Source organism: Lynx rufus, unplaced genomic scaffold, assembly GCF_022079265.1.
Source record: "Lynx rufus isolate CCGP_SWC_20201006 ecotype Redwood Valley unplaced genomic scaffold, mLynRuf1.p SCAF_8, whole genome shotgun sequence".
NCBI classification, from domain to species: Eukaryota; Metazoa; Chordata; class Mammalia; order Carnivora; family Felidae; genus Lynx; species Lynx rufus.
Window position 1 is genome coordinate 32,274,947 of NW_025814896.1, and position 10,389 is coordinate 32,285,335.

At 53.8% G+C, this 10,389-nt stretch overlaps 1 protein-coding gene across 1 annotated transcript; it reads right to left on the minus strand.

Moving 5' to 3' along the window:
* Window positions 1-481: 481 nt before the first annotated feature.
* Window positions 482-9,367, minus strand: LRRN4 (leucine rich repeat neuronal 4). Its single transcript, XM_047067877.1, has 4 exons — window positions 8,734-9,367; window positions 7,449-7,653; window positions 3,281-3,418; window positions 482-1,730 (listed from the first exon to the last, which is right to left on the minus strand). The coding sequence occupies exons 1-4, from the start codon at window positions 9,365-9,367 to the stop codon at window positions 482-484; spliced, it is 2,226 nt and encodes a 741-aa protein (XP_046923833.1).
* Between the last annotated feature and the right edge of the window lie 1,022 nt (window positions 9,368-10,389).

Sequence of the window (10,389 nt, forward strand, 5' to 3'; positions counted from 1 at the left end):
CCCAGTTCTCAGATGACTCCACTGGAGTTGATTCCTTGAATAACACCTGCCTTAGCCAGAGCTTGACCATGAAGGGAACTTCCTTTCCTGAAAGGACTCGAGGATGTCACTTCCAATATGGCAAAAGAGCCTGAATCGTGTGAACTAGTTTTTATCTCCATCTACTTCCATACGCAATCTATTCGACTGGACACAAGCGGCATTAACTGCTGAAAGACCCAAGTAACGCACAAGGATGCCCGGTGGCAACGGGCATCGGGAGTGGACTGGTGTGCACGTTTCTGGGCACAGAGGGGAGGAGGAGGAAGGGAAGGCGGTGGTTCCTTGGACTGAGAAACAGCGGGGCAAGCCCCCTGTGTGCCCAAGGAGCGCTGGCTTCACAGGAAGGAGCGGCTTTCGGAGCTGACGGGGTGCCGTCTTTGACCCTCTGTATCTTCTGCACCCAGGCGGCCTGAGTTCCACTGGAGGAGGGGGCGCTGGGCTAACTGACGGTCTGGAGCTTCAGCCTGTGCTCAAAGGCTGGGTTTTTGTAGGCCACCAGGTGCGTGTCGTAGCGCCGCGGGTGTGGCGTCCGGGCCCGCCGGCACAGACAGGCGGAGAGCAGCAGGGTGGCGACCAGCAGCAGGGCGCAGGCGGCGCACAGCCCCGCGAAGATGAGCACGAAGCTGGGCTTGGTGGTGAAGGCGGCGCACGCCCGGGTCCAGCCCGAGGCCCGCGCCCGGCTCAGGCCCGCCCGGTTGGCCGCCAGGACGCACACGCGGTACGTGGTGCCCGGCGAGAGCCCGTACAGGGGGTGCTGCCGGGCGGTGGCATAGATGTCCGCCACCACCGACGCCGACTGGTTGCCCGGCCGGCCCTCGGGAGAGTAGAGGATCTGGTAGCCGCGCACCACCGAGTTGGGGGCGCACCAGCGCACGAGCGCCGACGTGTCCGTGGTCTCGGTCACCGCCTGCAGCGTGGGGGGGTCCGGGACGGTGTCTTCCCCGCTGAGCCCGGGGCACCGGCACCGCGAGAGCCTCTGCAGCTCGGCGCACGGGGTCTGGAGGTGCTTGCAGGGCTGGTAATCACAGAGGACGTCCTGGGGAGGCGCTCCCACCTCCTCCTTCTTCCCCGCCCCTTCCTCCTCCTCCTCCTCACTGGAGTCGTCCAACAGCAAGATTGGAATCGTGTCCTCGGAAGGACTCGGGTGGGGCACCTGCGGGGTGGCCTGTGGCCTGTGGTCGGGCTGGGGCATCCTCACCGGGTTCCAGGAGGTGGGGAAGAGCCCAAGGTGTTTGCTGGTGGATGGGGTGGCGGCAGCTGGGATGCCAGACTCATGGGCAAGCCTGGCGGCTTGTTCTTGGTGCTCTGTCTTGGCTGTGCTTGCAGCCCTGCGCAGAGCGCTAGAGTTGCTGGCATCTGCTGGGGAGATGGCAGCGGAGGGGGTGGTCCCTGTCCTGATGCCACTGCGCGACCATGCACTCCTTGTGGAGGAATCCGCAGGGAGGGAGGGGGTCTTGGTGACACTCTGTCTGACTTCCAAAGGTGGAGTAAAGGGGGCTGTGCTCTGTGGGGTGGCAGGACTCTGTGTAGATAGTGCGTGGGTGATGGGAACAGAGAAGGTCGAGTTGGAATCCAGGAGGGTAGTGCTTTGGTCCAAATGGCACATACTGGGCAGATAGGACAGCGAAAGAGGGGCTGAGAAGGTGTCTTGGGATCCTGCAGCTGGTGTGCACACAGTGTCTGCTGCCCTAGAGGGGAGACCAACCAGTGAGAGGGTATTCGGCATCAGGGCCGCTTGTGTGCTGGGCTTTGAGTCCTCGGTGCAGACAGTTGCTCCCCTCAAACTGTCTCAACATGCTACACACTCTACCTGCTTCACTCACTGACCTTCAGGGCAACCTGTGGAGGAGACACTCCCATTGGGCAGAGAAAGAAACCCAAGCTCGGCAAGAGGAACTAACTGCCCAAGATAGCAAGTGGCAGAATCAAAACCCAGGGCCAGCACTGTGAATGGTGGTCCAGATTCTCCCAGTGTGGTCTGCCATCTTGTTCTCACCTGTCTGCTTCCTGGCTGAGTACCAGTAACAATACTCACACTAGCCAACGTTTTCTGAGTGCTTGCCATGTGCTAGTGACTACTGTCAGCACTTAACTGTATCAACTAATTTAATCTGTATAACCTTAGGAGGTAGGTTGTTATCCCCATTTTACAGATGAAGAAATAGAGGCACAGAGAGGTTAAAGCCATGCAGCCAAAATCAATAGTAGTAAGTGCTGTGAAGAGGCTGCACTCTCAACCTCTTTTTTTTTTTCTTCTTTCTTTCTCAGTCTTCATTTTTTTCAACCTCCTTATTAATACTGTAGTGAGACCCTTCACTGCAAAGGGCCTAGCTACTTATCTTTGGAGGTAACACGAAGGGGATGGGGTAGACCGAGCCCTGTTTCATGGCTGGGTTTGGGTGGGACGTGAGAAAAAAACACACAGGATGGGGGGGGTGTCTCCTAAAGTGAGCTGCAAGGAGGAGAGTTTAGCTAGTGGAGCTGGTTTGAGAGTATTCAGGATCAGAAGTGTCCCCTGCCAGCCCTGCCCACCCCCCCACCCCGTTCTCTCCTGGTGGCCAGCCTGGGCATGGCTCCCCACTGTAAAAACAGCTCTTGTAGCCAATAGCCAATGGGAAGTCTGAAGGACTTCTTTTTTTCCCCTGTCCCATAAGAGCCCATTGGTCTTGGACTGAATGATGCAGGAGACCAGGCTACATCTTAGGGACTCAGTAGAGGGGCCTGGTGGTTAAGAGCACAGTTTTCGAGGAAGACAGATACTGCCTCCTCTGCCCAGAAGCTGCATGAACCTAAGTGAACACTTCCTCTCTTTGGGCCCCAACCCACTCATCTGTGAAATGGGGCAATGATAAGACTGCCTTGGCAGAGACAAGCTAGCTGTTCACTTAGCCCATTCTTCCCCCCCCCCCCCCACTGGGCATACAACTAGACTACATTTCCTAGCCTCCCTTGTGATAGGTGTGGCCTCTGACTGACATCTGGCCACTGAGATGTGAGTGGAAGTGATGAGCGCCCCCCTCCTCCTGGCTTGGCCCATTAAAACCACCATGTCTGTTCCTCCATGCTCTCTGCTACTCTGGCTGGCTGCAATAAATGGCCGTTATCCTTGGGGGCCCTGCGTGTGACTCTCTGGGGGTGGCCACCCTGCCCAACACTGCTATACTGCCCAAGGTGAGCAAGGCAAATGCTGTGAGAACTTCAGCTCACCCCTCAGTCATCTGCTTTGTAAATGTATTACCTGCTTAGGACAGTCCTCTTTGCATCCTTCAGGAGCCAGGACAATTCACAGCTGCAAATGAGGGGGTTGCCGAAGAGGTTAATGGTTAGGACCTGGGAAGAATGCAGACTCCAAGGAGGGAAGGAACTCAAGTTGCAGCTGAAATACACAAAAAATCCATTAAGTCAGGCTTTATTTTATTTTATTTTATTATTTTATTTTATTTTAAATTTATTTATTTATTTTTGAGAGAGAGAGAGAGAGAGAGAGAGAGAGAGAGAGAGAGGGAGAGAAAGCGCAAGTAGGTGAGGGGCAGAGAGAGAGATTGGGAGACAGAAAATTCCACGTTATCAGCACAGCCCCCCTAACGTGGGGCTCAACCTTATGAACTGTGAGATCATGATCTGAGCCAAAACCAAGAGTCGGACGCTCAACCAAAAGAGGCACCCCAAGTCAGGCTTTAAAAATCAAGTCAAGACTATCCCCAGAGAGCCATGGTGGTGTCATGGCAAAACCATCCTGTTAGGGCTTAGGTGATACTACTTTGGATAAAACTCTTAATGACCTTAGACTTCATTTTTTGTCATCTGTAAAGTGGAGATACCAACCCAATTCAGTCGCTGTCACCCCTCATATCAAATGAAGACAATACTCTCTTGCCCACTGTTGTATCAAAAAAGAGTCTGTGAAAATGTTTGTAAGTGTAAATCTCCACACAAAAGTAAGGTATTGTTATTCCAGACCCAGTCACAAGAAGTGACAGAAACTGTTTATTAATGAGAACACTCTTGAATATATACTCTTGCAGTTGAACTGTAGCTGATGACACTCAACACCAGTCCTTTGGAACACGCCTCACTGAAGTGTATCAGTGAAGCTCTTGTGAGTAGAGAATCTCCCCAAAACTTAGTAGCTTAAAACAACAAATATTTATTCTTATGCTTCTGTGGTTCTTGTGGTCTGGGCAAGTTCAGCTAGGGCTGGAAGATCTAAGATGGCCTCATATACATGGGGCCTCCACTAGGCTGGGGCCCCTCTTCATGCGCCCTTCATCATTCAGGGGGCTAGCCCCAGGCTAGTGCATATGGTGGTGGAGGGGTCCCCACCATCGAAGAGGGGAAAGCTCCAATCCTCCTCAACTGCTTTTAAGTCTCACCTCACATCACTTTTACTAATGCCACACTTGCCTAAGCCGGTCACATGGCCAAGCCAAGCTTCTAGAGGTGGAGAATAGACTCCACTTCTTGACAGGGGGAGCTGCAAAGTCACATTGAGAAGGGATGTGTCTACAAGGATGGGAGGACTTATTGGGGCCGTTTTGCAAAGGGTTTAGAACACCCAGCAATGGCAGGGCCCCTCCCAACACTCAGTTCTTTCTTCCCTAGGGTCTTACAGAGCATTTGGCCTCAACGTTTTCAATTCCCCAAGCCCCCTAGCCTCCTTTACATATACTCAGTCACAATTTATCTAGAGCAACAGGAGCTGCACTTTCCCTTCAGGTTTCTTCTGACCAAAGGCTGGCTTTCCTCCATCTGCCTAGGAACCATGTGCCTTCCCCAACTGCTCTGAGGGGGCTACTCATGTACTAGAGGAGGAAGGACCCACTCCCCAGGTCTGCTCTAACACTCCGGGGTGGTGGGGACCTGGCAGCTGTTCCCGTGGGACACCAGACATATGTGTGTGCTATTTATATTGAAATTCAACGCACACATATGGGTATATACATATATATGCACACATGTGAGCATATACATATATGTGCTTGTTTTAGGAGATTTCACAGAGCTAGAGTAGAAATATTAGAATGAGAGTTTACTTAGCACTTCAGCACACGAAGGAAATATTGCTCTTTTTGCCTGAAGGGAGAGAGGAAAGGATTATCGTATTTTTGAGCAGGTAACATTGCCCAGTGCTTTACATCCATTATCTCATGTTGACATCATCAGGACAGTTCAGCGAGGTAATAATATTTTGCTCATTTTACAGATAAGGAAAATGTGTCCTTTCCTTCTCTGGTGGTCATATCTGCCACCAATGTGACTTGCACTTGATAAAATCAAGTTGAATTATCACCCACATGCTGAGGGATGGCTCACATCCTGGTGCATGCCTGTATGTCTCTACATCTGAACTGACAGAGCCCTCGTGTGAAAGAAGTTTCCATTTGCTCTCTCTTTTCACTTCTTTGCTGAAATACCGCCCCTCCCACCTGCATGTCAGAGGGGACTGTGGAGGGCTTTGGGCATGCTGGGTTGGCAGAGCAGCCAGGAAGGTGCCCATCCCCTCTCTAGTGGGTGCTCCCTATGTCAGGGCAGCCAAACATCACTCAGGATTTATCACAGCCTCCTGGGGGAGGTTGTGGGTGAGCTAAGGAGAGCCAAGAGCAGGCCAGGCTGAAAAGGGGGAGAGAGGGTCCAGTAGGTCAGATAGCATTTAATGAGCTTCTGAAGCTTGAGAGCACCCAGAAAGCAAGTGGCTCCTCCCCACCCCCAGTTGGAGCACAGGTGGTGCAGTGGGGGGCCTAGGATGAGCCAGAAGGAATTAAATCGTGTCCTTCATAAAGCACTGCAGTGTTTTCATTTGGTAGGAGACTCCATCAGATTATGATTTAGACAGATCCCTTGGCTTCTTCAGCCAAGAAGAATCTCTTGGCTGAACTGCCAGTGTTCTTAACCGGGGGTAGGAAGAGACAGGGTATGTGAAAGTGGATGGAGTCAGGATTTGAGCCGGGGCAGTTTGGCTCCACATCTCATACCTTAGACACAAGTCTGAAGCTCAGAAGAGGAGTCTGAGCCAGAGAGGACGTTACACTCACCACCATCACCACCACCACCATCATCATCACCATTACCATCCACTATCACCGATTCACGATCATTACCCACATCATCACCATCACCACCATCACTGTTACTGCCATCCTTCCCATCACCTTCTTCACAGCCACCATCATCTTCACGAATGTTACAGCATGAGCCCTGTGCCAGGCGCTGAGCTAAGAGCTCTGTGTGCCTGTTCTATTTGTTCTGCTGTCATGACAAGCCCCAGAGTGAATAGTCCCGCTGTGGCTGGGGCTAGCAGAGAAAGGAGAGATGTGGCTACATTGAAAGTGATGATAGGGCAAAGGTGCCAGCTTCCCAGGGCCCAGATGTGGGCCCTCAGGAAAGCAGGCAGCCTGGGGTCATCTTCAAAGTGACACTGCCCTTCCTGTTGAAGTCACCTTCCTGTTGAGAAGGAGGGTGAATGTAGTGATACTTCAGATAAGTAGGCCTGAAAGCACTGACCTGGGGTCCCAACTGCAAGAAGGACCCTTCTAGCCTTTCACCTTTCCTCCTTGGCCCGTTCAAACCTTGGAAGGCTGAATTGCATAAACACCTGGGGAGGCAGGTGGATCCAGAGATAGAAAAGAACCTGATGCCTCATCCCCTGTTTCCGCTACAAGTTTCTCAGCCTGGGCTTAAAGGGAAGTTTACATACATGAGACTTTGGAGTTTTAATATTACTCTGGAGAAGACTGAGTTCCATGGTTATTAGGCCGATGCACTCTCTGGTACCTGACCACGATATCACGCAAAGGATGAGGAAGAACAGAAGCCCCGAGAGGATGGGAAGGAGCAGAGGGAGAAGAATCAAGGTCTGGTTAGTTCTATAAAACGGTTACACGTGTTCAACTTAGCGCAGGGGCAGAAATCAGTTATGTGATTCAGATGGGTCTTAGGAACACTTACTTCGGGGGCGCCTGGGTGGCTCAGTTCATTAAGCGTCCGACTTCGGCTCCAGGCATGATCTCATGGTTTGCAAGTTCAAGCCCCGCATCAGGCCCTCTGCCGTCAGCACAGAGCCTGCTTTGGATCTTCTGTCCCCCTGCCCCTCCCTTGCTTGCTCTCTGTCTGTCTCTCTCTCTCAAAAATAAACATTAAAAAAAAGAAAGAAAGGGGCGCCTGGGTGGCGCAGTCGGTTAAGCGTCCGACTTCAGCCAGGTCACGATCTCGCGGTCCGTGAGTTCGAGCCCCGCGTCAGGCTCTGGGCTGATGGCTCGGAGCCTGGAGCCTGTTTCTGATTCTGTGTCTCCCTCTCTCTCTGCCCCTCCCCCGTTCATGCTCTGTCTCTCTCTGTCCCAAAAATAAATAAACGTTGAAAAAAAAAATAAAAAAATAAAAATAAAAAAAAGAAAGAAAGAAACACTTACTTCTGGAATAGAAGGACCTGTAGGCGAGGAGTGTCTTCGAAGATGTGTGTGTGGACAAAGGTAAGTGCTGAAGAGTCTTGACAATCCAGCTGCTGCAAGTCAGGGGTCATCTTGAAAATGTCCCCCTCCAGGGTTCTCAGCCTGGGCATCTTCCTCAGGTGGAGAGACCTGAGCTTTCTCAGGTCTCTGATCCACCCGGACTGAACTGAAACACAGAGGGGGAACTGCCCACTACCCAGGAAGACATCAAGAGGCTAGCCCAGCATTAAGGAAACAAAGAGGGACAAAGTGAGTCATGAAGGTCATTGCTGAGCATGGGCACAGTTAGCAGCTTTGGGAATCTAGAAGCATAGCCATTTCAGCTGGAAGAGCCCTCAGAGACCACCTGTCTGTCCTTCCTGCCTGCCTGCCCACCCCGGGGCAGCCAAGGTCAGAGAGGAGAATGACAGGCCCAGGGCCACACAGCTGGGTGGGAGCAGAACCAGGACTTGAACCCAGGACACTGTCTCCAAGGCCTCTGCTGCCCCACCCTCTTGTTAAACACCCTCTTGTTCACTCTGATGGCTACAAGGACTGGAGACATTTTTGAGAGAGGAGAGGAAGTCGGAGAGGAGGAGCAAGGCTGGATGAGGGCCCAGAACCTAGCTTCGTGGCTCTCTTAACAAATGGAGACCATACCACTTCCCCTGCTTCCCATTCTCGCTCTTTTTTCTGTCTGTGGTGGAACAGGTGATTACAGACACATGAAGTGTTTTTTTTAAAAAATAAAACCAACCTTGTGAATTAGAGTCAGAACACGGCCAAGTACAGGGGAGCTGGTATTCTCACCTCCCTCCTGTGTCTTGTTTGAAAGACCCAACGTTCACAGAACAATTCGAGTCAACCAAGTAGAAAGACCAATGAATTCACCCTCAGGACATCTGTTGCTTTGGGTTAGCACGAGCTGTGAGACCACAGGCCAGTCGTCGCCTTCCCGTCCATGCCCTTCCCCCCTTTGTGAAGCAGAGATAGATAATAACAGTCCCCACCTCTTGGGCTTCCAGGAGTTAACTCCCTATGTTAGATAATAATAATTCCCACCTCCTGGGCCTCCGGAAGTTGACCCCACTGTGGCCCTTCGAACAGGGCCCGCTGGGCTTTGGAAGTCGAGGTGGGGTTAGTTTCCAGCCGTCCTGGCCCACCCCGGCACAGGGCGCCCGGTAGCCACCCCTAGAGGAAGTTCACGGCCTTGCCCCGGAGGGCATGCCCAGCCCGGCTCCCAACTCCCGGCGCGGCCCGGACTCACCCTGCTCCAGGGACGTGCCGCTGAGGTCCAGGACCTCTAGCGCGCCGCCCGCCCCCGCGAAGGCCGCGTCGGCGATGCCCGCCCCGGGGTCGCGGCCGAGCTCGGTGCAGGAGAGGTTGAGGAGCCGCAGCGCGGGGAGGCAGGCAAAGGCCCCGGGCTGCAGCTCCCGCAGCGGGTTCCCGGCGAGCGCCAGCGAGCGGAGGCCGGGCAGAGCGGGCCCGGCGCAGGGCGGCAGCGCGGCCAGCCGGTTGTAGCTGAGGTCCAGCGTGTGCAGCCCCGCCGGCCCCCCGGGCCCCCAGCGCAGCGCCGCCATGCGGTTGTGGCGCAGCGTCAGCACCTGCAGCTGCGGCAGGTGGCCGAGCTCGGCCGCGCTCAGGGAGCGCAGCAGGTTGTGGCTGCCGTCGAGGCTGCGCAGCGTGGGCGGCAGACAGTCGGGCAGGCGCTCCAGGCTGCTGTTGGCGAGGGTCAAGGTCGTGGCTCCCGCGACGGGCAGCCCCTCGCAGGGGGAGACCGTGGCGTTGCTGGCCCCGCTCTCCCAGGGGCCCTGCTGAGTCAGCCGGAAAAGAGGGGCCCTCTCCTGGGGAGGCCCTGCCCAGCTGGGGCGCAGCAGCAGCTGCAGCAGGAACCACCACATGGTGCGTGGCTGGGGAGAGAAGAGCGGGACAGCTCCTTAAAGCCAGCAAATGTCCCCCGCTACGCTCGGGCTCTGAGGAGAAGCACAGGCCCTGGATGTACCCTGAAGGGCGGGGGACGCTCCTGTGACACCTGACCTTCCTGCTCCCAGCGATGCCTTTCCCCCTAATTCCCGTGTGGCTCAGCATCCACAGGTGACCGCTTGCAGAAGGCCTCCTTCATCTGTCCCCTCTGGCCTTGAACTTTCAAGTAACCTCCTTCCTTGTCCCCATTGCATGAGCTTCTGGAGGGAAGAGACTGTGCTCTTTATTACTGTAAACTTTCCCCAGGTCCACAGATGCTGCTCCAGAAACATCTATTAATAATGAGCCAGTGCATGACTCCTGTCAGGATAAGCCCTATTGGAATAGAAACATGGAACTTCTGGAAGATTTTATCAATTCCAGGGAAACTCAGTTGCCTCAATTTTCCCCCTGAGAACTGCCCAGCCACAGGTGAGTCTGTTTTGCATGTGATCTGGTTTGCAGGTCATGTTTTATTGTAGATTTTTTAATGTTTATTTATTTTTGAGAGGGAGAGACAGAGCATGAACAGGGGAGGAGCAGAGAGACAGGGAGACAGAATCCGAAGCAGGCTCCGGGCTGTCAGCACAGAGTCCAACTCGGGGCTCAGACTCACAGGCCTCAAGATCATGACCTGAGCCAAAGTTGGATGCCTAACCGACCGAGCCACCCAGGCACCCCTTATTTTAAAGCAAGTTCTGAAGGCAGAACTTTCTGTTGAGAGGGCTCTTTCCTGAGAGGTTCGCTTTGGGAAAAAAAGAGCCCCCAGAAAGCTGTGAGGGTTAAGAACGTGGAGTCAAGATTTCCCGGTCTCATGCTGGTCCCAGAGAAAGCTAGGGCCCCTGAGGTCAGCCTTGCTCTGGAGGGATGGCTGAAGGCTCCTAGGTGTGGAGTTTCTAGAGTACCCAGAATTTCTCAGAGCAGCTGGGAGATCAGGTAGGGGTAGATCATGTGGCCGTGG

What these genes read in the sequence shown, in the direction of transcription:
- LRRN4 (XM_047067877.1), bottom strand. Translation starts at nt 9,367, where the DNA reads ATGTGGTGGTTCCTGCTGCAGCTGCTGCTGCGCCCCAGCTGGGCAGGG. An exon ending in CGGCACGTCCCTGGAGCAGG is followed by an intron (nt 7,654 to 8,733) that starts GTGAGTCCGGGC and finishes TCTGTGTTTCAG; the next exon opens with TTCAGTCCGGGTGGATCAGA. An exon ending in CAGGTCCTTCTATTCCAGAA is followed by an intron (nt 3,419 to 7,448) that starts GTAAGTGTTTCT and finishes TGTGTATTTCAG; the next exon opens with CTGCAACTTGAGTTCCTTCC.